This window comes from Citrus clementina, unplaced genomic scaffold, assembly GCF_000493195.1.
Source record: "Citrus clementina cultivar Clemenules unplaced genomic scaffold, Citrus_clementina_v1.0 scaffold_9, whole genome shotgun sequence".
Lineage (NCBI taxonomy): Eukaryota > Viridiplantae > Streptophyta > Magnoliopsida > Sapindales > Rutaceae > Citrus > Citrus x clementina.
Genome location: NW_006261964.1, coordinates 29,984,412 through 30,011,718, shown reverse-complemented (window position 1 = coordinate 30,011,718; position 27,307 = coordinate 29,984,412). Strand labels below are relative to the sequence as shown.

Here is a 27,307-nt window from a genome sequence, read left to right as displayed (position 1 = left end):
AAGCGTTAGGAGTACAGTGTTCCAATCAGTGTCAATACAACCATTGGTGAGCCTATTTAATCGAGTAAATAACGACCAGATTTCAACATCAACAAAGTCTAACTTAAAAATATAAAATAATAAAATAATAAAAACCCTCGTCCTTATGGAAAGACTGAACCCTCACCTTAATTTAAGCAATAATTTATCTGCAAATGATTTTTTCCCTTTCTTTTTTCTAAAAGTTAGTTTTTTTTCCTAAATAAACTGATCCACACTAAGTTGTCAATGTATAATTTTTCCTTTCTTTCCTTTTCCAAAAAAAAAAAAAAACCAAAAGGTCAAAATACAATTTTTGGGGGTGAAATTGTAAAAACACAATTTTACTCCGCCATCGTGACTGAGGACTCTGTTTCCGAGCAAATTACTCGAAGTCCAGAAAAAGGAAGGGGAAAAAAATCGAAACTTAACTCATTGTTCATGTTTCTCTCGATTTTGTGATACCTCCTATTCGAAGTTTCGATTTTGAGGGCTGTATGATTTAATATGGATGACAAAACTAGTATAAAAAGTGAGATGGTTGAGTCTAGGAAGTGCAGTGAATTGGAGTCAAAATGCCTTGAACTTGAATCAGAAATTGAAAAGAAGAAAACCCAGTTTGAAAAACTCGAGCAAAAGTTCAAGGAATTGGAAGATGAGAAAAATGGGATTGAAGAAGAACTCAAGGCTTTGAAGAGGGAGAAGAAAGGAAGTGAAATTAGTCTAGGAGTTGTTGACTTGACTAGAGAGGGAGAGGGAGATGGGGTGGCTCAGTTAGTGGTTGAGAATAAGGCATTGGAGAGTGGGATGAAAAGGGCTGAGAATGAAGCTGAGTCTTTGAAGAAGTTGAAAGAGTTGGAGTCTAGGGTTTCGAATGAAGCACTCGAAGGTATTGCCTTCTTGGCTTTTGTTGAATTGTTTAGTTTTTTTCTTTCATTTTATGGTTTTGTCCTGATGTTAAGGGGAAAACACCATGCATCATGAACTTGAAAGAATAAATATTGAATTTTTCATTAATCTTTTATTAGCATAAGTGAATCTGATTGCAGTTGTTTGAATGTGACTCGGTTAGTACGTTGGCAAACTTTTACTGGCAAGAATCTTCCTTTTATTGTATACCTTTAAGACAAACATTTAGTGGAATTTATTGTATTTATCTGGTTTATGCTTCCTTTTTGTGGTTAGTCTGTTTTGCATTTGGATTTTTCACTTGATGTGTTTTGTGTGAGAGATTCTTGTGTGGATGGTTCTATTTTCTTGCCCTGAAACAAGTAGAGTTGATGAAAGGGGGCTTTTTAATCCGTCAACTGATTGTAAAAGCATCTAAGTTCTAGGTCTGATATGCCTATTGATGGGTGATGAAATTCTTCCAAGGTTTAATTTCCAATTGCTTCAACATAAATCCCTTGGATCGAGCTGAATCGCTAATGTGGCCTGTTGATTGAGGCCTCTGCAGCTTGAGGTTCTGGATGTTTACTTTGACACCACATGGGAAAGTTATGCTGGTGTTTGCTCTTTGAGCAATGCTTATAGTGTGACACTTCAATGACTTTTTTTTTGGGTTGGCAAATGTCTTTTTCTCATGCATTTTGATACCCGCGCAATGGTTGTTTTTGTTGATATAATTTGCATTGCTTTATAAAATGGAATTAGTTTCCTAATCGAGTGATTATATCGTGAGTGGAGGAATCTTTAAACTGATTCTTTTATGTTTTTGGTTTCATGGCAGGAACACCTTCTAAACATATTATTTCTATGGAAAGAGAAAAAGAAGGTGCCAGTTCAGAATCTAAACCAGAACGCGGTAGACAAGTCAGAAAAAATTTGGCATTTGAAGAAGATAGAAGTCTCGGCAAAAAGATGGCTCCATCAACGCCCGGTGGTGTTAGAACTGCTAGTTCTGGTGTAATTGATATATGCGACAGTGATGATGAGCCTGATGTTCCCCATCTCCTTTCAATTTTTGGAGATAAAAACATTTACATATCAACTGATCATCCAGCCGAAGGAACTGTGGGTAGTGACAGGGAAACTACACCTAATGAAAGTCCAAAGAGAGCTTTTTTTAAGTACAGCTATGAAGAAAATGTGGAGACCTGCAATGACAGTGTGCCAGTTGTTACTCCCAAAAGAAAACAAGCTTCTAATATTGTTACTAGCGACACAGAGAGCGATGAAGATGATGTCCCAATCTGTAAACTCAAGAGGAGGAATATTCAGGAAATAGTTCCTAATCTAGTAAGTTCTGAGATGAAAAGCTGCTGTGTGACAGTTGCTTCTCCTGGGGATGACAACATCGAGAATCTCGTAACTCCTCCAAGGCGGCGCCTAAGAAAAGGCACCGGAAAGTTTGCTGGAGGAAAAAGGTCCTCTAGCCAAACCCATGAAACTATAGGTCAACAAGGAATCCCTGCAACTGAGGATGTTGAAGATGATGAATCAGAAGATGCTGGGTCAGATAGTGAGAGTGAGAACTTGAATGGTTTTATTGTTGATGATGGCACTGAAGATTCTGATGGTGATGATGCTTCTAGTGGGGCCCAGGATGACTCAGACATGGACTTTGATGAGATTTTATCTAGACTTAACAGGACAAAAGATCAGAATTCAGAGTGGGAGTTAGAGGCAGACATGCTTTCAGCCTTCGGTAAGGATCCTGAACTGTGCATGAAGGCCGTATGTGCCCTCTATCGGCAGCAGACTTCTGAGGAAAAAGATTGTAAAGGATCTTTGGTCTACAATTCCCGTGGCTTCAGCAAATTTGATGCTTACAGGTATGCATATGAACAGTTATTGCATACCTCTTCACTTGTTAATAGATTTATGGCTGTGATCTCCAATCCTTCTGCTTGCACTTAACTGTCATTTAGTCTCCTTGTATTTATTGTAGGGGGAAAAAGTTGGTAGAATAATATAGGTTTATTCATGTTGAACTTGATGCAAATTAGTATACGATGAGAACGCTTATTTTCTTCGTAGACTCACTTTATGTTATTTCCTCCAAACCCTTGAATTGTAGTTTTTCCTCTATCTTTTCCTGAATTAATTTCTTGTTGAGTTAAATTAAAGGGTTCCACATTCTATCAGTTTGAACTTCCCATCTCTCCCCTGGAACCATAACTTCTCTGTAGTGAAAACAACTGGCTTTAAGACCATTGTTCCGCGGAGAAATGTCAGCAGAGTTCTCCATACAGTTTATTTTTCTAGTTGGCGAGGAAAAATGAATGGTATTCCAAATGTATGATGTTTCCATTCTGCTTTTTACCTGTCAGTATACTCTGTTCTTGGTAACTGGCTATGAAGATTTCCTTTGGAAGTTCAGTCTTTTTGGCATCTGGTCATTAAAGGTATGCATGAAATGGGTGGGATACGACTGATGTTAATAGAGGATCCAGTAGATGTCCTTGGGTGTATATATCGAAGGGTAGAGCTGGTTTTTTGTCAAACATTAAGTAGATTCTGGGAGGATGCGGATGAGAGGACACTGAGTGAGTCCTTTCCTTGGTTGTATAGTCCTCCTTTAGATCATAATTGTTCTATAGCTTGTATGGTGAGGTTTTCATCAATGCAGTAGAGTTGGGACTTTAGATTCTTTGGAAACTTGAATGACAGAGAGCTTCAACTCTGTTCTGACTTGCTTAGGGATTGAGGGAGTTCATATCGATAGCATAAAAGAAGATAAGAGAGCCCGGACTCTACAAAAATCAGGAATTTTTTTCTACTGAATCATACTTTCTCAGTCTTATAGATGACTCTGCACCTATTTTTGCCCCCTCTAGTCTGATATGAAAAGCTAAAGTTCCCGCAAAGGTGAAGATGATGGTGGCTCAACAGAAAATTAAAATCAATGATGTAATTCAGAAGGGAAGACCAAGAATGGCCTTATCCCTCGATTGGTATGTCTTGTGTAAAATTGCTTCGAAAAGTATTCACCACTTGTTTCTTCACTGCCCAGCTGCTTTCTTCTTGTGGTCCAAGCTGGTTAGGACTTTTAAATTGGGTTGGGCAGCACCCGCAGCAAGCTTTTCTGTTTTCTTGGAAAAACTTTTTAGAGTTAAAAGTAGGGGAAAGTCTTCTGTCTTATGGGATTGTGCAGTGAAACTTAAGAATTTTTAAAACAAAGTGATGGAAGATTACATGTTTCTTTGGGATAGAGTTAAATTCTGCGCTTCTCTATGGGCTTCTTTCTCTCCAGAGTTTAAAGATTTGTCTGTCTTTATTTTGATTAATTGGGAAGCAGCTATGGCGTAATATCATTAGTTAGAGTTTTGGATCTTATAGGATTTGTGGTTCTTGGGCTTGTGGAGTTTTGTCTTCTGTCTTTCTGTCTTTGTGGACTTCTTGAGCCTCCTCTATGTGCATTCCCTGCATCTAATTTACTTATTTTCTTTCTGATAAAAAAATATACTATGTTCTTGGAGTCTACAGTTTGCTTTAATTATAGCCCACTGGGATCAGTCAAAATGTATCAAAAGTAAGCCCTTTGCTTTAATTACTCATTCTGTCGTTTCACAATAATCACTGAAATCTTTAATTAACCTATAGGGGCACCAGGCTGGCAGAGTTCCTTACTGATGGAGACCCACAAGGTGAATTGAAAAAATCAGTCAAGGAGTTGCGAGAGTATGACCCCAAGGGACTTGAGCTTTGCAGAACATTTGCCAGTCGTTACTCCAAGCAACTGTTTGATATCTGTAAGAACAAAGAGGATCCCTATTTCCCTTGACTTTGACTTGCCATTGACATGCGTTCAAAGACATTACAATCCCAAGCTTGCTGCTAGAACCAAGTCGCGGAGAATGACGATTTTGTTCATTTTCCATTCACTCCTTGGTACTAAATTTGTCCCTTTCAGACTAACGGTTTCATCACTACTTTTGTAGGTCAAGAATGTTTCATTTTATGAGATATTACATGTATATAAAGGTTGTTATAGAAGTATTTAGCGTGCTAGTGTATCTATGTACTTAAGCACCCCAAGATTGGTGAATGGTACTTGGTCTGTGATATTTAGCCATCTGATAGAGAATTTGAGTTCCTTGTGGGTAAAGTTTGCAAAATCGTGTGTTAGTGAATGGGCTTCTTAGTCTTAGAAGCTCAACAATTTAGAGAAGAAAAACTCTCCAAATGAATTAGGGGTATATCTATAATGCAACAGTATTTGGTAAAACACTCTCAGTCTCCAATGAAAGCCTCTACATTTTTTGTTACACTTGAAATCTGTGTTTTTTAACTTTTAAATTTGACAGTATTGTACATTATATATTATAAGTAAGGGGTTCAGGAACGGGAAAGTTGGAGAGTTGAGATTTTTAAATGGAGAGTTTTGGGGGTTGGCACTATAATGTAATTTTCGTGAAGCAGATATAAAAGTGGACAAGTGGCCGTTGAAAATCAAAAGAATTCACATTTGGTCACCTAACACAGAAGTAGGTGTGGCTCTGGTTTGGGTCGTTTGACTTGACTACATTAAGCTCTCTCTATAAAGAGGCGTCCTCACCACATGGAAACCCGAGGGAGAAAAAGAGATGGAGGCAGTTTCATGTCGAGTAGCTGGAGTTGCAAGAACCCAGCAAGTGAGCAACAATGGCGGGTTCCAAATGCCACTGCATTACCCCAAGTTCTCTCAATCCGACTATGAAACGATGCCCGAATGGCAGCTGGATCGCCTCTTATCGGAATATGGGCTTCCGGTCATCGGAAATGCAGAGCAAAAGCGGAAATTTGCCATGGGAGCTTTCCTCTGGCCTCACTAAAATTTGCATGAAGTGATGAAAACGCGAAGGCTGCTCTAAGGCTATGGTATCAATGCATGCACGCTCAAGTTGAGCTTTAATTTTAGTCCATGCAATTGTCTTCGAGATTTTGCGTGATCATTGTATAAGAAATATGTACAATGAAAAGATGTTACTCTTCGTAGGTGTTAAATATTTTATAAATGCATGTGCGTGTGAATGCTTGATGGTTTCTTGCTCCTGTGATATCAAAAGCATTAGCAATCTTCTTTGGTTAAGTGCTTTCGAAAGGAAATTAATCACCAAAAACCATAACTTTGTTAGCAATAATAATTAAATATTTTAATGATGGAATATGGAAAAAATTGAAGGGGAACGTAACATGGCTACGTGGGTCTTCTGAACATGCGGGTGGACCCAACAATTTGCATGCAAAATAATAAAACCACCTCTTAATTATTAGTTATTAATTATTCAATATGAAACACAAGCCCTATAAAAATGGAGTACGTGTGTGTGTATATAAATTCTATTCATCCACGTTCGTTCGTTCGTTCATTATTCTTAATTTTGCATCTTCTTTCTCTCTGCCTACTCTTTGTTTGTTTGCCCTTTTTTTTTTTCCCTTCATTTTCAGTTCTCTGTGTTCCTCTTTTCAAATATTGAGACTGCTTAAAAAAGGAGGAGAAAAAAAACAATGGTTGTGTGTAGGGCTTCTTTCAATATATTTATAATAATTTCGATCATATACGCGATGATGACAATGCCGGCGGTGTCTCAGGGGCAATCCACGGCGGCTTCTCCGGCACCCACCAGCGACGGTGAGAGTTTCAACTTTCAGTTCTTCTCTTCTGTCATTCTTACATATATTATATAAAGTTATAGTATGTGATTATTAATTAATTAAATTGCATTTGCAGGGACATCAATAGACCAAGGAATTGCATATGTTCTGATGCTGGTGGCGTTGATTCTCACGTACCTTATTCATTGACTCCTGTACCGGCGCTTGTGGATGTGGTGTAATTTTTGTTGGTTTCTGAAGGATAGATTCAGTGTTTAATCTTTTGAATTTTATAGACCAATTGAATTGAATTGCCATCTTTATTTGTTCTTCAGATATTCCTGATGATGCTATATTGCACCTCTTTATGCAAACTTTTTTCTTTTTTCTTCAATTTTATGTTCTCCTATGATAATATTCCAAGTCTAAATTTTAGGTTATTCCCGTTTTGAAAATTCTGGCTCTTTCTTTTTACACTTTTCGATTATTATGAGAAATTGGGATGGCTTCTCCTTTTAACCCCTTGAGCAGAGATGCGGAGATTTTTTTTTTTCAAAAAAAAAAAAAAGAGGTTAGTAAGAGATTTTTAGAATTAAATATTTACGAAATTTATATATGAATTTACCTCATAACAAAAACAACTTTTCAGAAGTCATAACACGAAAATTATAAATTCGAGGCCAAAGCGTAAAACTTCTGCCTTGAAATGATTAAACTCCAATTTTTATTTTTTCTCGCCTCAACGGACCCAGGCATTACATATTCATCCGTGTAGTTGTTCCGTTCTTTCTCGAACCTCATGTTCAAGTCAAATCAAACCGTCCAATCTTCATAAGATTTATTATCAAATGCCAACAAAATTGCTCAGAAGAGTTGAGACGAAACTTGCAAAGCTTTACTATATAATTAGCAAACTGAGACCAACTCTCAGGAAAAATTGCTCGGCCAAAGAGCCAAGAAAAGATACACGCTCAAACCGAGCTGTACAAAGCGAGTTAGCTCCAAAACGAGAAAACAAAAAAAAATAAAAATATTGGTTAAGGCAAAATATTCTACTGTGCCTTAGCAATTAGCATTTAGCAGGCCTAGTGGCCTATGGAAAAGGACCTACCGCGATCAAAATTCTGTCGTTTTATTAGCATGTATGATTTATCCACAGCAAAGCTTCGAAGCGGTTTGCCCGCCCCATGTAAGGTGTTGCTCCTACGCCCTCACCGAACATTGATTCACTGAAGGATAGAGAATTGAGTGGCAATCTTCATTATGATGTACTACGTCGGTTATCGGTTATGTAGAACATACTTCACAACTTCATAGAATGAGACAACAATCCCAACGGAAGGGCCTGCACGGGCAACACGAGGACCAACTCCTGTGAACAAACCCTTGATACCTGCCTCCCTGCTCCAAGCAGATTAAAGGGTCACTACTACATAGGCTTGATATAATATGTAAACAAACAACCAATATATATTTGAATTGATTAAAATCATATGGAATACACAGTCATTAGACCATGAAATTTCATACCTACACCTATTGCCAATACAGATCAGCGAAGAAGGTTCTCAGAGATGAAATTCATTTAACAATTGATTTGATAGAAAATTTGGATAGCTCAAGTTGGGATCTAAAAACAATAATTAATTATGAATTAGAAAACCTACCTCCAAACCTCCATTAATGTTTGTCGTGTTGTCATCCTCATTGCCCTGCCAGGATCCTTCTGAAAAATAAAGAGACAACAGCATAATTATTGAATAAGATATTCCAAAAATTTATTACCATTTTTTTCCCCACAAAACCAACAGATATCCTAAAAGATACACGACTGATCAGAATTCCCTAACCCAAAAGAAAGAGAATGCACTGTCATATTTTTAGAAATTACCTCTATTTGCCTTCGGGTCTTTGCAACATCTAGAGGACATGTAGCAGCAGCGGCGAGGCTTCCTGCAACAAAAGCAGCAGAAAAATTTGCTCCAAGTACACTGGCTGCGTTGGAATCCTCACCCACAAAACTCAGAAGTCTTCTCCTCATCTAGTTGAATGAAGAAAACAAATCATGGTCCAAGAATATCACATATACACGCACACAGCTATATCATACACAAAACAAATGGTACAAGATAAGCAGATTGAGCGAATAAATTCTCACAGGCTCAAGAGTTGACCAACAAATTGCTGAGAAAGGAACATCTCGAGCAAGCTGCGTTCCCATGCCCGTCCACAGTATGCGGTAGCCTTGGACTGTTACATGAAGATTGTCAATCATAATGAACCAAAAAAAAACAAAAACGGTCAACTGCAATGTGCCAATGGTGAACTGTATTATTGTTAGTCCTTCCTCGCTTAAAGCTGAATGATTTTCATGTAGAATCCTTATTGTTTCTTGCATTGTCTATGGTTTATATATGACCCAACATCTTGGAAGTAAAATTTAAGACAACGTCAATGTCTTGTCTCATAAAAATCAACTAAATTCAATGAAAAACTAGAATAACAAAGCAACATGAGCATGTTCAATTTTCCAGCATTTTAGTAACTAACTGAGGATAGAATCCACATGGATTGGCCCATTTAACCATCTATATATAAGCCTAATCACCAATAGACACTCTGACATTCTACATAAGGTTTTAACAGAGTCATGGTATTAAATTTCTAGAAACAGTCATACAACTCAAAAAATTTGAATTCTGAAGAAACTGAGTTCAACATGTGAAGACTTGTATGCTACTTTTAACTTCAAATTTTGATTCAAATTGGTGATGCATTTAATTCACTTCTAAAATTGAATAAGTGCATATTTATATGAAAGGTGAAAAGATCTACTCTAAGAAGCCTATCCGCTCTAATCCACATGAACATGAAACTGAATTCACCAATTTCATGAAAAGTACCCTTGAACTCATGATTATTTTGAAGTATAAGAAACAGGAGCACAAGCAATGAAGCTGTCAAGTTTGTTTAAGCCAATTTCTGTGTTAAAAACTACTATTAATTAATGAATCAACTTACAGCCTTTTTGAATGTTATTTGTGCTTTTAACATGGGACAGTACACCCAATAACGTCTGCCAGACACCAGGAGGCTTCTTGCCAATTTGATTACCCTTGAATGCCTATTTTACAACAAAATGAGAAAAAGTTTTGATAATTAGTCCTAATTCATATTTTACATACGAAGATAAGCACTCCAACTATTAATCAGTTTTAAAGCAACATGAATTCCGTGTTTATCATCTCTTCATGCAAGTACTCCAAATATTCTGCTAATTTGTCTACTACAAGTCCATCAAAACAGCCAAACTAAGAATGTTAAGATCTCATATCTCGCATCACTAACACATGTCCAACTATGAGTCTGTAGTGCATTTCTGAAATAAAGACATCACTAAAGGCATTTACTCCTCTAGAGAGAAGTCAGTGCCAAATGGCAACAACTGAATTATTTTTCAACGACCTCTCCCGAACATAATTCCTTTTATACATTTAAATAGAAGTAGGCATTAATTAATATGTAACAACCTGCATCCGGGTTCTGGCAAGTTCAATGGGGTAGCAAGTTGCACAAGCCAATGATCGTGCCAATGATCCTGCAACCAAAGGGACATATGGTGTCGCACTTGGAGCATTCTTATCGGTTGCCTCTTCTAACCAGTTGCGGAACACGTCATAGCAAGGTAGGTAGATTCCCACCTGTTCAAATAGAGTGAATGCCCATTAACAATAGCCTACTTGGTAAAATCATTCTCTATAATCTGCAATGCACTTACTGCTGATATTCCCCTGCTAGAATGAGAAACTTACCGTTGGTACAGCCAATGCCAAACCAGCATTTGTGCCTCTCCACAGCCTGGAAAATCCTTCCTGCAGTAACCCTCCAATTAGGCCATTGAAAATCCCTTTGGTGTACAAGCAATCAAAAATGAGCATTTATGCCACAGACATTGAATATGTGCCAAACCCCACCAACCTGCCGTATGATTTTGTAAAAGACATCAAGTGTTCCTCTGTACTGAAAACAATCAGGAGGACACATTGACACAGTACCATGAACTCCAGCACGTGTACAGGACGGAGAACACCTTAAATCTGCAAACATCTAACCAAAAATAAACTAACAAAATTAACCACTTCTTCAATTCTTAACACATGTTCACACGAAATTGCTTCAACGAAACCAGAAAATGGCATGGAATACATACTGTTCTAGGCCCAAAATAGGCCATACGACTAATAAGATTGCTTAACGGATGTGAGTAAGCTACTCCAGCAGCTTGTGCTTGCAACCTTGTCTGCAAATAACAAAAATTAAACAAACGTATATATAAATAAGCACACTTTTACATACAAATATTTGAGAAAATCATGTTATCAAATAATTATAATAATTTTTTTAAAACTTATTAACAAATTTATTACCTTGGCAACGTCAAGAGGATTGACGATGATAGCCGACAAAAACGCAGCACCAGCGGCGGAAAAAGCTCTCTCTCCTAACCCTAACTTTCGATCGGAAACGTTTGATGTAGTTTCATTCGACTGCGACGCAGCCAATCCTCCTCTCTCATGTCTATCATCACCTACCGTCAATACCGTTATCGTCAAGTCACGGCCATTAATCTCGGTTTTCTCCGGACTCATCCACGGATGCTCCGTTGCCTCAGTCTCCGCCGCCTCCGCCATCTCTTCTAAAACCCTACCTGGCCTTTTAGAAAGGAAAACAAAACCAAAGCTACTTTAAATTAGTTTTTGTTTTATTGTGTTTTATTTTTTTTCATTTTCCTAATTCCTTGGAAAGCAAGAAAAAAGGGAATAGTGAGAATAAAAGAAAAAAAAAATGCTTCACCGTAATAAAAGCGGGTGTGTGGACCGCGTTTGGAGATCTTTTGGAAAACGACTTTTTCGTTTTAGCTTAATGGAGGAAGGGAAGTTTCTATTTTCACTGTAGCCGAACCCAATGTTGAGTGAGAGAAGCAAAAAAGTGAAAATAGGAACTTCACCGTTCCGAAAGTGGAGGGTTTGTGAAAAAACAAACGGGGCCTTATATTTTTGCTTTCGACTGAGTGGCTGAGCGGCCGTTTGGCTTTTGCTTTCTAGGACGTTCTATTGAAGTTGATTTCAGCTCGACGCGAGGCGCGACTTACGGTGCCGTTTTTTGAGTTAATTATTTTCACGAGAAAAAAGAAATAGAAATTAAAATTAAAATTAAAAAATAATTAAACTGTTTTTTATTTAAATAAAGAAGAAAAAAGCAAGAGGCGGCAAGAGCATTCGTACCTCTCTTTTTTTTTTCTTTTTATTAAATCGTATTTGTTGTGATGATGTTGTGATAAAAATGACAACGCTTTGATATTATCATGCCTTTAATTTATAGGTTACAATTTAATTTATTAATATGGTTTTTGGAGAAATTGTGATCAAAACGATAATGAGTCGGTATTACCTTTCCTTTTTAGCTAATAATTTATATGGTATTGATAGAAATTGTAAAATTTGCCTCGGTGAGAGTGGATCTCCCAAAGATTTTTCCTCGTTGGATTCTTAATTCTAAATTATAAAAGGGTATACAGACTTTTCCTTGTTTGATTCTTGATTCCAAATTAGAAAAGGGTTATGCACTTCAATATTTTGAGGGATATATGACATTTTGCTCATTATATTATTAAAAATAGATAAAATGACATATTACTTGGGATATAATTTTTTTAAATAAGTTTTGACTAATAATTGTAATATTATTTATTTTAAATTTACATCTAAAGATATGTTAATAAATAAAAATAGCGACGTAGAATGTTAAAACTTGTGACATATGAGGCCATAATGTTAATCATTTGTGAAGCTTTTTTTTTTTTTTTTTGTTCTTACTTTTTGGGTGTGGCTAATTGTAACTTAATTACATTTGTATCTTATTACTACTTAAACGGACTGTACATGTTACTGCATATGAACGTGCCCATGTTGATTTTCAAATAAATACACTACCTAAGCAGTCAATATATATTGTATAATTAGCAGCCGTTCTAGAAACGTGGCCTATTGCATCATTTGAATTGAATGAATGACTTATTGAGGGCAACTGAGAAAATTCCCCAAAACTAAAAAGACCCACAATTTCTTTTCCTTTTTCCATGAGTGAAAGCGATTTGGATTCTATGCAACTCCAAAGTATGCAAATTGGATTGGGTTTTTTTAGAGTTTTAAAAATGATTTTGAAAAGTTAAAAGTTATTTTCAACATTTGATAATTTTTTTTAAAAAATATTTTTGTAAATCACCCAATTTTATAATAGATTTTTAAAAAGAGTAATGATAGAGCCACAAACTCTTGTACAAATTTATTTTGTACAAACTCATGTGGCATGATAAGATTGGTTGAATTAAATATCACTTGGTCCACGTGATTTGTTTTTATTATTTTATATTTTTATTCAACCAATGAATTAAAGCCACGTCAATTTGTACAAGATAAATTTGTACAAGAGTTTGTGGCTCTATCATCACTCTTTTAAAAAATAGGGAAGGAATAACTTTTCAAAATCTTATTTGGAGAATCAATTTTATAATTAAATACAATTTCATATATTTATTCACATTTATTATAAAAATTTAAAATTATCCTTATCAAATAGTAAATAAAATAATTAAATTTAAACATATTATTTTTTCAATTATATTGAGACAATAAAATAAAATATAAAATATAAAAATAATTTTTTTAATTATGACTTATTATAAAGAAAAAAAAAACTTATAAACATGTTTACAAGTTTGTGAACAAATTTTTCTCAATATTATATCTATTTCAATCATTTATATTATTAAAGTTGCTTAATAGCAAGATTTACAAAAAAAATATACAACTGCTTTTAAAATCTACAACAATTTTAAAAAATTTATCAAATATTTAATTGATTTTCTTCACAACTGATTATTAATACATCATAGTTAATGACAATTATTTAAAAATTACAAAATTACCAAACTAGTTCTATGTATAATAATAGTCGAATCCCTTTAAAAGTGATGCAACATGTCATCTTACTACTGGGTCTAATATTTGACTGCGTTGAGTTGTATGCTACCATTAGAATTATGATTTTTATATACGTTCTTTTCCTGTTAATTTAAAGACATCTTAAATACCATTAGAATCATGGATTTTTATATGCATTCTTTTCCTGTTAATTTAAAGACATCTTAAAATTTATCTCACTCTTAATGAAATTTCCCCAAATAATAATGCAATATGTTATTACTAAGGGCATTTACAAGCAATCATAAATTTAATATTTTAATATCGGGATTCTCTTATGATTTGATCTTGTATTGATCAAAGGTGATTGATGGTTAATAAATAAAAATAATTAAATTTTACAAAAAAAAAAGTACAAAGAGATATATATGCTATATATGTCTATATGTTTATGCATTCATATAATTTATCTTCATAATCCCTCTAATAGTTTTTTTTTTTTTTAAGGAAAACTTAAGAAGACAAAAACACAATTCAGTACTTCTCGCCATAGCTAGCTTAGCTTCTCCGAAATCACAACAACAATTTGCATTTCTCATTCACAACAACATTTATTTTTTCACTTCCCACTATATATTTATATCTACATATACTGGCTCTCATTATTAACTGATGATCAACCCTTCATTATATAGCTTCCATGCGGCCGCTTTGACGAGCCCCCGTTGGCCTCGACGACATTTCAGTGTCATGGTAATAGCCAACTCCACCATCTTCGCCGGAGATTTCCTCCAAAGACCTTCCTTTGGTCTCAGTAACCAAGAACGTGCAACAAAACCCTAGCATATTTGTGAACGCCAAAACCAGAACTGCATGTTGAATTTTCTTGGAGTCCTCATCCAAGGTATAAGATTGCACCACAAACGCTCCGATCATAGCCCCGGCCTTCCCAGCTGCGGCACTCAGCGCATGACACGTGGACCTCACCCGCGTCGGGAACAGCTCCGCGGGTAGTACAAATGTCGTGCTGTTCGGTCCAAAATTTGCAAAGAAAAATGTTAGCCCGTACAAAGTAGCAAACAGCCACTTGTTATCGTTCTTGAGGTAATCATATTTGATGCCGATAATGAGCATGAATAACGACATCATGAAGAAACCGACGAGTTGGATAATGAAGCGACCGATTTTCTCGATTAAGAAGACGGTGAACCAGTATCCGGGGAAGGTACCAAGCAACGCGACAACAAACATGGCACGGGAAGTTTCGAAAACTTCTCTCAGGGCATTAACTTGGGGAGCCTTGTGTACGAGTCCCATCGCGGGGAAAATATCTTTCTGGGTCAAATTTTGGCTATAAAATGCTATGTCTAGCAAGAACCATGTGCTCATTGTGCCAATCAAATGAAGGCCGTGGCGCTGGAAGAACTCCCGAGACAGTAATGGGTACTTGTTAACTTCTTTAAATTGTGATAACTTGTCATGTTCTTCATCAATCTCGATATCAAGAACTCTCCCCATGTCAGAAGCTGCTTGCTTAGCATTGCCTTCAATTATGGCCGTGTAACGCCCCGTTTCGGGCATTTTCATACGCCAGTAGTATGTCGTGAGAGCTGGGAGAGCACCAAGCATAAGCACAATTCGCCATAAGTAGTCTCCTTCAGGCTGTGTTGAAAAGATTTCATCGTCTTCGAATGCTGGAGCTGGGAACAACTGTAGAAAAATCTTGGACAAGATCATCGAAACAAGCCCGGCAAATATAATGCCGACACCTTGCATGGCAAACACGGCTGCTATGAAAGCGCCACGTGTCTTCTTATTAGCATACTCGGACATGATTGTAGCAGAAAGTGGATAATCGCCACCGATGCCAAACCCTAGCCAAAACCTGAAGAAACAAAGGGTTCCTATAACAGATCGTGCTGAAGAACCAAATGATAAGCCGGAGCAAATGGCACAAATCACCATTAAAATTAGGGTTATTCCATAGACTTTCTTTCTGCCAAGCTTGTCACCGAGCCAACCGAAGAATAATTGGCCTGTTAGGGTTCCAACTAGGGCAACACCGATGACAAAGTTGTTTATGGGGGTGGGGAGCTTCCCTGGGTTGTGTTTTGGGTTAGCCGGATCGTAGTAATAAAGCCGGCCGAGGAGCTTTGAGACGGTAGAGATGCAAAAGAGGTCGTAAGCATCGGTGAAGAAGCCCATGCCAGCGATGACAATGGCTGTGACATGGTACCATTGAGTCCTAGCAGTGTCAAGAGCATTAAGCACAGCTAGCTTATTGTTACTCATCTTTAACGACGATGATCAATTTGCCTGCAGCTTGATTTGAAATTTCTGTATGATTTTTAGCTCATTATATAAAGATGATTTAAAAGGAAGTGACGGTTGGGTTTGTGAGAAAGTAATTGAATTTGGATCGTTTATTTCTAGAGATTTTCGGGCAACAACAAGAAATTTGAAAAGGGAATATGTGGGATATTCTACAGGCTGAGCTTTGATGAAACAAGGCAGATTATTTATGGAGAACCAATAATAAAATTTAAGCATGCTATTGATATTAATCAATACAGGCTAGCTACCAATTTGCTGAGCCACATATAGCTTATTGATTAGGCAGAATGACCAGTGAGCAAGAGCTAGATATAATACTTAATATATGTGATTTATCGTTCATTTCTAGGATACTCGACTGTCTCTTGTGAAATATCATTTTTTTAATACATATTATTTGTTAAATCTGAAAGGTTACTTTTTTATGAGGGCTGGTAAACATAAATCTCTAGTGTTATTCTTGAAAATTAATTCTTTTTTTGGTATGCCAAAAAAGTAATTGATTAAACCCTTTTAGAAGTAACGCGAGGGATGTGCTTTCAGTTAACTTCAAAAATATGAAGGTCCCTAAAGACTAAGAGGCTTAATTAGAATCCTCAAATAACATTACGCATATAATTGTACTCCATACATGCATTTCTTTTTCAAAGTTCTGTCTTCTTAGAATTGATGTTGGAGATTTTTATAAGTTACGAGCAATTGGCTTCATTATACGGCTGCGTATATTTGAAAGAGCACTTGAGATCGAGTTGCGTTTTTCATTTGGAAGGATTCGCAGTTTTATATTCTCATATAATTTAGCTCTTGATCAACCTCAAGCTGTCTGCATAATTGGCCTTCTTTGCAATTCTGTAAGTAATTTTGTCTTTGCCCTGCGTATATTTGAAAGAGCACTTGAGAGCTGCGTTTTTCATTTGGAAGGATTCGCAGTTTTATATTCTCACATAACTTAGTTCTTGATCAACCTCAAGCCGTCTACATAATTGTCGTTCTTTGCAATTCTGCAAGTAATTTGTCTTTGCCAAATGAGACCAATGCTATTTAATTAATTTGAAAAAGGTCTTAATCAAGGGTTTCGATGATTCTAACGCATTAAATCTGCGTTATAATATTTAATGATCCACATGAGGAAAGTTTTCTGTAAAGTAGTACAACCCCATCCCATCATTGTATGCAAAGCAGATGTCCTCCAATTGTACATGTAAAATAATAGGGTTACCGTCGATAAATCGATAGGTTATACAAATAAAAAAAAATCTAAAATAAGTTAAATGAAATGCAAAGAGAGCCTTTTTTTTGTATTAAACCATATGATATGCGAAGATTACATTGGATCTGACTAATCTAGATTCGAGCCGGGTAGGACTATTAGGGTGGCAAAACTCTTCCAACAAGTATTTAATGTAGCTGCATTCCCAAATCTCGAACCGATGACCTTAGTTAAGGTAGAATAACCTCATACTAGCTGATCTACACGCTTGTTGGTCAAAGAGAGCTTTTAATAACATTAATTCAGCAAAAATGTTTAACTGAAACCAATTTTATGGTTTACCAAATAGCTTGCTGAAAAGTGATTGGTACATCCGTCCATGAGTTATTAACTCTCATAAACCTTAAAATATATATATGTGTGTGTGTGTGTGTGTGTGAATCTCTATGTTCTTTTATAGGTTAGAGATATTACAATTAGTGAGCCATAATATACAAGTGACGTTTTACTCATGTGTAACCACTAACTTGTTTTAAATTTTCTTAGTAAATTTAGTCATGGGCATGGCAATATATATATTATTGAGTTGTAAGGATGTTGTTGCTTCATTGTACAAAATTTTCTATAATCTATTCTTTACCTACTTGAATAAGGTTCATGCTTTATTTCCACAAAAATAAATGGATAACCCAATTTATTTGCCTCTTCTGTCTCAAAAAGTTTTAGTTAAATTAAACCAATTAGCACCGACAATTTGTGTCTATCAGTATTTGCATCTTATCGAGACTATATATGATAAGATTTGATTGTATTTTGATCAAGGGTGGTCCAATTATCATGAATATTAGAAATTAATGTTGAGTTGATAATGAATGAAATGATTAAATGACATACTGCATAAGCCTTTATTGGTTTTAAGATTTCTTTTATGTATATATCTCTAAACGAACCAGTTGAGTAAATTGGATAATGCACGTAAAAGAAAAATAATAATAATAAACGTGTAATATAAAATAAAGAAAATAAAGGATGATGGAGTCTATCTAGGGATGTTTATCGAATAAGAAGAAGAAAAAACAATTTGCTTAGATTAATCTCATGAAAAATGTTTTAATTTTTATTTTTTGGTTTATTGGAAATCTACATGATAATTTTCGTATTTTTATTTTAATTAATAATTCATAAAAGAATCGGAAAACTTAAGACCAAAAAAAAAAAAGATATACGGGTAAAGAAATCACATCTCTTAGTACACGTCTCACAGGCATTTATGAGCCATTGATTTGGGTAGATTTGACTTCCTAGATCTGCGTTGAAAATGTCCGACGCGCAGACGTGTAACTAAACTAGTGGCTGTTAAAATAAAAAGAAAAAACTGTGAAAGGTCAACACTACACAGTCGGTAATTTACATAAAATTCTTTTTTTTATCCGTAATACTAATAAACTGAAATTAGAAAAAATAGGAGCACCGCGCGAAACAGTTAAAACTTAAAAACACTAATAAAGGCTTGATAAGAAAAATAAAACCCTAGAATTTTCCCCCCAAGTTTTTTTCGTTGTTTGGTGTTGGCCAAATGAAATGGGAAATGGAGATCGACGAAATCGAAGCGGTTCTGGAGAAAATATGGGACCTACACGACAAGCTAAGCGACGCAATTCACTCGATTTCGCGGACTCACTTCCTCAATTCCATCAAAGCGCTGAAAAAAACCGACAAGAACAAGCTCTACAACGACGTCGTTGAGGACAACCGGGCCGGATTCGTGTTCGTGAAGGGGTTTCGGGTCGATGATAATGAGTCGGCGTCGGCGATTCAAGAGGCTAAGAGTTTGAATGCGATTCGGACAGCTCTTGAGAATTTAGAAGATCAGCTTGAGGTTTTGCACGTAAGACTTTTTTTTTATCTTTTAAGTGGCGTTTCTTTAATTTTTGGATAATGTGCATCGGTTTTGGTTGTGGCTTTTTTTTTTGGTTGCCGAGAAAATTGATGGAGAAAGATGAAAACTTTGAGTTTCAGCGCAAGTAACCCAGCTAATTGTTGAATTACATGCTGTATGTGCTTTTTTGAAGCACGTTTTCATTCTTCGGAAAGCACGTCAATATTAAGTGTTTCCGTGACAAGCACTTAAGTGCTTCTTTAATACTGTCAAAAACACTTCCTAACACAGTAGATGTATTTGAACATTAGTACCATGGCGCTTATGATATTGATTGATTGCGTTTTTTTGTTGGTTATAATTGGACAATTGTGGGAAACTGAATGTATAAAATAATTTATCTATGAAGTTAGGCCCATTTCGAGAGATTAAAGGAGAAAGAGAGAATTGATATACTTTAATTGAGAATTGATATACTTTAATTAGTCCAGAATAATTTGGCTCAAGGTTTTTGGTACAACATGAAGTTTACCTCGTGTGTGTTCGCAGATCTTGTTTGGTGACTCTTGGTCTCTAATGTTAGATAATGATAAGGGGTTATGGCAGAAGATACCTGAGAGTGATACTTGCCTTTTGACAGTCATGCGACAAGGAGTTTCATTGTAGCAGATCATTTGGCCTTATCTAGATTATTGTGTCATCACAACATGACCTTCAAATTAACTTTTTATCTTAGGCTTTGAGGTTGAAGGCTTCTAGAATTTGCTTAGAAGGGACTACAGATGATGTGGTTATCAATCCTTGCACTGAGGTGATGGCTATTCAAAGAGCTGGATGGCAAAAAATTATTCACACAGCCAATACATAATAGTTGAGTTTGAGATTCTTGTGGGTTCACGCGCTATGGTTGGGCTAGGCCAATTTGACAGATGACTATTGGCTAACATGCAAAGCTGGAGCCTGGAGGCTGTATCATTTGATTGCATGAAAATGGAATATGCATTGGACAATTTAACCATTCCAATGGAGCACAAAAATGATGTGTAATTTTTGTTAAATGCGTTAAAAGTACCTCGGGGGAAACATGACTTAGCAACTAGTTAAGAGTTTTTTTTTTTAAGTCTAGGAAGCGACTAAAGCTTTATCCCCGAACATGTAGAGTAGAAGCGTATGATTCAGAAGTCCAAGAATAGTTGTGGCAGTTCTTAGTGCTGCAACAATAATGCCTTCGCAGTATCACAAGGAAGTTTTGCATTTGATGCTGCATTTTCAGTTTGTCTGTGGTATTTTAATATTTTAAACTAGTACTCTTACCATGCAAGATGTTCTTGATAATCTGATAGATTGCAAATGGAATTATTGGTGTGCTTTTGTTATGGTTCACAGACCGTACAGACTCACCAACGGGCAGAGAAAGATGCAGCAATCGCACGATTAGAACAAAGTCGAATTGTTCTTGCAATGAGATTGTCTGAACACCATGGTAAGAAGCATAAAGTCATTGAAGAAGCTTTAGCTTTTGTGGGGGATGTACAAGATGCCGCACGCTTTATTTCACCTGACAACCTTTATAGTTCACCAGTAAGTCCTTCTGGCGAGAACTTTGTGGCACCTGAAGGGAGGATGTACAATGGACTTATCCACGCTCTCGTATCAAGTTTTGACTTTGCAAAGAAAACCCTTAAGCTGGATCAAGTGGGTGGGATTCTCAGCAATGCTGCTATTGTTGCAGTTAGCATGATTGCATTGCTACATTTGCATCAGGCAGCTTATAAGGAGCATCCACAAAAGCAAGATGAAAGAGTCTTCAGCAACCGAGCAGTGAGAAAAACTCCTCAGCTGGAGAGTTCATCTCCCAATGCTCGATTGAACCAGTTGGATGTGATGTCAGCCAGGGGTTAAGGTCTCAAAATCTGACAGTTTGTGAAATGGTAGGAGGCTATTCATTGATTCCAATTCGAAGGAGTTGTTCTGTCTTACTATTTCTTTACACGAACCTTGGGTGGATCTGTGCAGCCAATGCTAAAGAGTATTTTAATTCTTTAAACTGGTGTGCAGTCTTTATTAGTCATTTTGGAATAGGTATCAAAGTGCAGAGAATCCTAATTGCTTGTATATCCCGACTTTAGCGGTACTTGTATGTGAATCCTTTATCTTCACTTTTTGGCTTACATTCCATTCTATTTATTCACTCTTGCTTACATACTTTGGATACAATCATTTCCAAACATTTTAAACCATTTTTAGAGTGCTGTGTGCGTGAACTCGCGCAAGTCTGTCGATTCTAGAATCTTATATTGAAAGTCATTGCCTGACTTGTAATTGTAAGGTGTAATACAAGAAGCAATCTTTCTCCAACTCCGAGAAACATTGTAAAATTTGAATTGTAGGGCTCTTAAATGAGAGAGATTGTAGAGCTCAATGCCTTGTCAATGCTTTAAACCATTTGCTGGATTCTTCATCATGGGCCCCATGATTGAAATAACTTTCTAGTAGCTGGTTGGCCCAAAGGACCCAAGTCCAGCTTTCAAAACTGTATATGGTGCCGGATTGTTCGTGGGTTATTATCATGCAGGGCCCAGATTAGATCAATCCATTTTAGTTGTTCTTTTTCATATTTCATATAGAAAATTAGCAAAATACTGATACTGACCAAGAGATTCAAGAGAAAAATAAGAAATAAAACCATCCCACTCTTTGTTGAAGCTAGTAGCTTATTTGACTTATAAATTAAAAATATTTTAACTACCGTAATTACTACGCTTTTCAATCCCGCAAGTAAGTTGTTACTGTTGAATGGACTAATAAATAATTTTATAAGTTATAAAATTAATTATTAATAGATGAATGACACCTCACTATCAAGACACCATAAAATAATCTTATTTACATTGAAGTTGAAGATCGGGTTATTTTGTTTGTATACTTGTGATGGTTGCCGATCGAAGTGCAAGTTTATCTATACAGGGGAAAGTCAATTAGTGAAGCAAAAAACAAAAATCATGTCGACAAGCATAAGTTGTGCTGCCCTAGCCTTTCCTTGAAATGAGGCTTAATGCCTGCAAAACATGACCAGGTCAACTTAAATATGAACTTAGTTTATCTGAAATTGGCTTCCGGTATGCCACATTCAACAAATTCCAGCTATCAGCTTGTTAATGGCAGCACTTTTGGATAAATTTCTTTTCACATTTTATTAAACAAACAAAAATTGAGACACTATAACGAAGAAGATGATAAATTACAAAACCATCGTGAAAGAAATGTCAATGAAGTTATTTGATCTTTTAGGTGGCAACCAGAACTCCATTAGAGAAGCAAAAGTATGAACACATAATTAGCCCTTAATTTTGCAGCTGTGTATTATTAAAACACTCTCTTTGACTTCCTATTGGATGCATGACTTGTTAATTATCACAAAAATGATGAAGTTAACTTTTGGTAATTAAAGAGATAACAAGAACCAACTTGGCAACATCCATTGTGTTTTTGTCCACCACATTATCACATTTCTTGTAAAAAGATTTTCCCTATAATTTTTCTTTAATAAATTGTATTGGGTACCACCCAAGAAAGAAACATCGAAGGTTTCATTTGGGTTTCGCGATTCAGCCTATTCTATTATCAAGGCAAATTCTATACCATGAACAACATTATGAGGAAAATGTCTATTCACCCTTTCTTGGAGTAAATCTCATGTGTTCCACAGTGAAAAATATAGATAGATAGATATATCAAGACAAAAACATGAGAGAAAAAAAAAATTATTATCTCATTCCAAAGAAACAATGAATAAACAAATTATACGACCAAAGCGTGTAAGGTAATATAAATAAATATGAAACAAAAAGTGTGCGCAAAAGAGTTCTACCAATGGCTACAGCAATAAGCAATTCTACTTATTCATTTGTAGGTCTTGCATTTTTTTTTTCTCATAAAAAGATGTCTCACAGAAACCTAAGAACATATTTTATGATTATGACATAAGACAGCCATACCAAAAATAAAATATTAAACATTAAGCTAAAACAAGCGAGATCAATTTCCTGCTCCCATGCCCATTTTGTCAGGCAATAAAGGATTGGTAGTCATATGGTGCCTCTGCTTATCAAAGATTGTAGTTGTGATCAAGTTGTTTCGGAATCAGCATCGACCTCAAAAAAAAAAAAGGAAAAATAAAAACCTGCTGCATGATCACACTGCCTTGAGCGACTGTGTCAAATTTCACCTATTTCAAAACAAATAAGCAATCAATTTTCAAATCAATTGATTATTAGAGCATTATTCAATCAAGCTTCACAAACACGATATCGTTTGATATTAAATAATCCGAAAGAAAATTCATCCAAATGTCTAATTCATGATGCAAATTCAATAGAAAGAACATTTGATGATCAAAATACTTACATCAGACGGATGGAAGACGGGCAAGAAATAGCGGCAGCCTTTTGAGCACGCTGCGCTTCACACCTATACAGCTCCTTCATTTCTTTTTTAGCTTGCCGAGCTTCACGCCGTCCCTCCTTCACTGCAGCCTGCATGCAGTACATGTCCTTATCAAATTACATTTAAGTGTACATAGATAAACAACATAAACCTAAGACAATATTTGAAATTTTGCAAGCATCTGGAAACAAGCAAGGAGACTGTCCACAAATAATAACGCATACTAATATGTCGCAAACGCACAAAAATATACAGAGAAATCTGGAGTAACACACAAATACCTTCCGTTCTCTCTTCTCCTCTTTTGATTCTTGGCCATGCTGCTTCCTCTTCTGCTGTTCAGTTTTTGGGGCACCTGCAGACTTCACCTTTTCCGTAGCAGCTTTCTGTCTAAGAGGCAGAAAGTCCACAGGCAGCTTCTCCTTCCCTCGAAGGGATATGACATGATTGGGAGCATTTAAGGCTCCAGAGATGGTTTCAGCCAACTTTTTCTTTCTTGCTAACCCCGGAGCTACAATTTTCGCTGGATGGTTATCAAGGTTTGAATACGTAGAAATGATAGTCTCACAATCCCACTTTTCTGACTCATCACTACTTTCCTGCACAATAGCTACCTCTTCATCTTCCTTTTCTTTTGCATACTTCTCAGCATATTCCACACAACGACGAATAATATCAGGTGCTGGAACTTTATAATCGTCATCAATTTGCAATTCATCTGTTACACGGTCATCAAGGACAAGCTTGAGTTTATCTGCAAGAGATTCATCTTCTTCAGCTATGTCACCATCATAATCATCCTCACTATCAGTGCCATATTCTTGACATTCAAGCTGTAACAAACAAAGCAGTGTAAAATATTAAAGAATATTAATGTAGACCATGCTACAAAAAAAGACACGATCCATTAAAAATATATATATATATATATATATATAGTGTGGTTGAATTGTTGTCCAAAAATTGCTTAAAGCTTTGGGGTTGATTGTGAAAGACAAACATAAACCAGGAAGACGACTTAAGAGTAATAAATTACTCAATGCATGAGAGATGCAATAATAAAAATTAGAATCCATAAGAACTGGTAAATGCTCATAAAGTTTGCCTAAGCTTTGGAGTTGATTGTGAAAGACAAACATAAACCAGAAAGATGACTTGGAGTAATAAATTATTCAATGCATGAGAGATGCAATAACAAACATTAGAAATCCACAGGACCTAGTAAATGCTCATATACAATGTTCTATCATAAGACCTCAATTATGATGTTATTAAATTCAAATTTTTTGACTAAAATGAGTTCTAACATCGGGAAAATTGTACTGCCAGTATGTTTTTGGTTGCACTCAAACTAAACCAACCATTAACTTTCAATAATTAGTTCCTTAAAACCAGTCAATGAAGAATCTAAAGTAGAATGCTTCCCTATAACGGATTTGAAAACCATAGCTGTTTAGCCTCCTAGCAGCAGTACATAAATTGAAATCTTTCTAACCCATAAGCTATTTTCCCTCACTCATGATTCGTAAAATCTCAACATGTCAGAAAGAACAATAATCAGTTATAAGCTATGCAGAAAACCTGTCTAAATGCATGAATTAATCGGTCATCACTTGGTTGCCTCATTATGAGAACTTAACTATCAAATGAAAAATCCACTCAGAAGTAAAAACATAAAACAAAAGTAACTCTGGGTAAAGAGTATAACCAAATCAAATTTTTCATCCAGAAGTCGACGCATCCGTGGCTTCTCAGTCACACCTTCATCTCTTGCTTCCTCCAAAACACGATTTCCTTCTTGAACTGCATTATGTCCATTGCTCAAAATAAGATATCCATCAGTAGCAGCATCACTCACTTCATCAACTACTTTATATTCCTCAGACAAATTCAACTTCTCATCAATGCCTAAATTTATTCCTTCTTCAGTACAATTCGCTTGTAAAATAAAATCCTCTTCCAAATCTTCAACATCAGAACCAAACCGTGACAAATCGCTATCATCAAGCAATGCCGCCACTTCTGGATCAACTGCTCTCTGAACCTTAACATTAACTGACTTCGACGCCACACTATAAATTGACTTCTCATTCTCATTTTTCACTTCAGAAATATTAACTCTTGAAGCATCATAAGCCTACAAAGAACATAAATAGTTAAATAAACAAAATTTGACCTAATCGATAATTAAATTTAACCGAACAAAATTTTTTAAAAAAATATCAAACCTTGATATCATGCGGGAGCTGATAGAGCCTGGACTTGGGGTTTTCATAAAAAGCAGACCCACCACCATTATTTTTAATTTCCCTTAAATGAGTTAGATAGTTATAGCCATCATCAGGAAACCCTAGCTCCAGAATTTCTTTCCTTATACGCTCTGGCAGCTGTGCCGTTCCAGCGGGCCTACTAGTTCCTCCTTCGTCATCATTGTCATCAGGTGCATCAGCAAATATTGAATTGGAATCATCATAATTGTCCTCTAAGGTGTTGACCGAGTAGGGAGTATTGTCGACTCGGACAAAGACTCGGTCATTGCCTGGTATTGTTTCATCGAAGATGGGATCCGAGGAATCACGAGCGAGTAATTGAAAGGTCGCTGCTTTTTTCTTGTCGATGAACTTCTTCTTCTTGCCCATTTGTTTTAGAGATGGTTGAAAGTTAGTGGAGAGTAAAGCAAGTGAGAGACTGAGAGTGATGAGACTAAAACAAGTGCAGAAGGTATTTTTTTATCAGCCTGTGTAAAAACAAAACAATTAATTCAATAATATTCCGAAGGATAGAATCCTAAAAGGTACAGCTAACAACCATATAGAGCTGACAAATACAAATAAGGAACAAAACGTAATTCAAGCTCAGCCATGTAACTTATCTGTAGATTATCCCTAAATTTTTCACACCAAGAAATTTAAATAAAAAAAATATGAAAAGACCCCATCACTCGTTTAATTTTGTTTAGATAATGTCAAATACCTCGTGAAACTCAGAAGTCTGGGGGTGGGTAAATCACATTTTGGTTCAGGTTGTTCGGGTTTCGGTTTGGGTTGCAGCCCAAAAGGGTTGGAGAATATGATCCAATCAGGTTGAAAATGCAAACCCAAACCGAACCGAATTTATTTCGGTTCGGTTTGGCTTGGGTTCACATTTTGGATTAGTTCCGTTTGAAAATTCGGTTCTCAATTTTGGTTTGGGTTCATTTGGGTTACAACAGTTCCATTTTCCAAAAATTTTCCAGTAACCAGCCAATTATAATTCCAAAATCTCAAATCCAGGCTAGATCAATGAAGAATAAAACAAATATCAACTACATTCTCAACATTTCAACAAGTCCCGATTGTTTATTTTTCAATTTACAGTCTCTAGATGTGGTTTTCCATGCCCGACTGAGTTCCAAAATAAAAACAACCAATGCCATTATACAAAAAATACATATGTATTGCATATGATCCCAGAAAACATATTGAATTAACAATATCTCCTCTTTCCTATTCATCACCAAATCGCAAACATAACCTTAAGGTCATTACCTTGTGCGGCTGACAACAGCGAACCAGCGACGGCAGCAGCTGAATCGAAACTGACAGCAGCTCGAGGAACGGCTAGAAGCTGCAACGCCGGTGCACGCGAACGAAACTGACAGCGGCACACCTGAACGGAACTGACAGCAGCTCTAAGAACGGCTAGAAGCTGCAACGCCGGTGCACGCGAACGAAACTGACAGCGGCGGCGTCGTGTGGCTGTGTGTGAGTGAGACTCAATGTGTCTGTGCTCTGTAGTGTGCTGGGCTTGCCGGCTTGGGGTTGTGCGTGGCTGCTGCAGGCAGCGTGGAGCAGAAGAGGAATTTGGGTTTAGGGCTTTTCTTCTGAATTTTTTTATTCTGCGGTTGTCGTTTGTATATACATTTAATTTTTTTTTTTT

The 27,307-nt window shown here is 36.2% G+C and overlaps 5 protein-coding genes across 6 annotated transcripts; 2 read left to right on the top strand and 3 right to left on the bottom strand.

The window, feature by feature from the left end:
* The first annotated feature begins 327 nt into the window (after nt 1–327).
* On the top strand, nt 328–5,206 carry LOC18032786. Its single transcript, XM_006422054.2, has 3 exons — nt 328–907; nt 1,748–2,792; nt 4,564–5,206. The coding sequence occupies exons 1-3, from the start codon at nt 526–528 to the stop codon at nt 4,742–4,744; spliced, it is 1,608 nt and encodes a 535-aa protein (XP_006422117.1). The 5' UTR covers nt 328–525; the 3' UTR covers nt 4,745–5,206.
* A 2,204-nt stretch (nt 5,207–7,410) lies between these two features.
* Nucleotides 7,411–11,611, bottom strand: LOC18031475 (mitochondrial carrier protein MTM1). The gene is made up of 11 exons (XM_006422052.2): nt 11,392–11,611; nt 10,965–11,250; nt 10,748–10,837; nt 10,516–10,644; nt 10,350–10,409; nt 10,068–10,238; nt 9,559–9,661; nt 8,696–8,787; nt 8,429–8,578; nt 8,205–8,263; nt 7,411–7,938 (listed from the first exon to the last, which is right to left on the bottom strand). Exons 2-11 carry the CDS (start codon nt 11,226–11,228, stop codon nt 7,818–7,820), a joined length of 1,239 nt encoding a protein of 412 aa, XP_006422115.1. The 5' UTR covers nt 11,229–11,250; nt 11,392–11,611; the 3' UTR covers nt 7,411–7,817.
* Nucleotides 11,612–14,207: 2,596 nt separating this feature from the next.
* On the bottom strand, nt 14,208–15,812 carry LOC18033159 (inorganic phosphate transporter 1-11). The gene has a single exon (XM_006422051.1). The coding sequence runs from the start codon at nt 15,810–15,812 to the stop codon at nt 14,208–14,210; it is 1,605 nt and encodes a 534-aa protein (XP_006422114.1).
* Nucleotides 15,813–18,536: 2,724 nt separating this feature from the next.
* Nucleotides 18,537–21,301, top strand: LOC18032057 (plastid division protein PDV1). The gene is made up of 2 exons (XM_006422050.2): nt 18,537–18,952; nt 20,330–21,301. Exons 1-2 carry the CDS (start codon nt 18,641–18,643, stop codon nt 20,843–20,845), a joined length of 828 nt encoding a protein of 275 aa, XP_006422113.1. The 5' UTR covers nt 18,537–18,640; the 3' UTR covers nt 20,846–21,301.
* Nucleotides 21,302–22,762: 1,461 nt separating this feature from the next.
* LOC18032056 (protein LTV1 homolog) lies at nt 22,763–27,299 on the bottom strand. 2 transcript variants are annotated; one of them, XM_006422049.2, is made up of 6 exons: nt 26,917–27,299; nt 25,618–26,126; nt 25,098–25,526; nt 23,671–24,222; nt 23,351–23,478; nt 22,763–23,171 (listed from the first exon to the last, which is right to left on the bottom strand). In XM_006422049.2, exons 2-6 carry the CDS (start codon nt 26,026–26,028, stop codon nt 23,168–23,170), a joined length of 1,524 nt encoding a protein of 507 aa, XP_006422112.1. In that variant the 5' UTR covers nt 26,029–26,126; nt 26,917–27,299; the 3' UTR covers nt 22,763–23,167. The 2 variants fall into 2 exon arrangements, with proteins under 2 accessions (XP_006422112.1, XP_024036855.1); XM_024181087.1 differs by having other exon boundaries at nt 25,618–26,092.
* Between the last annotated feature and the right edge of the window lie 8 nt (nt 27,300–27,307).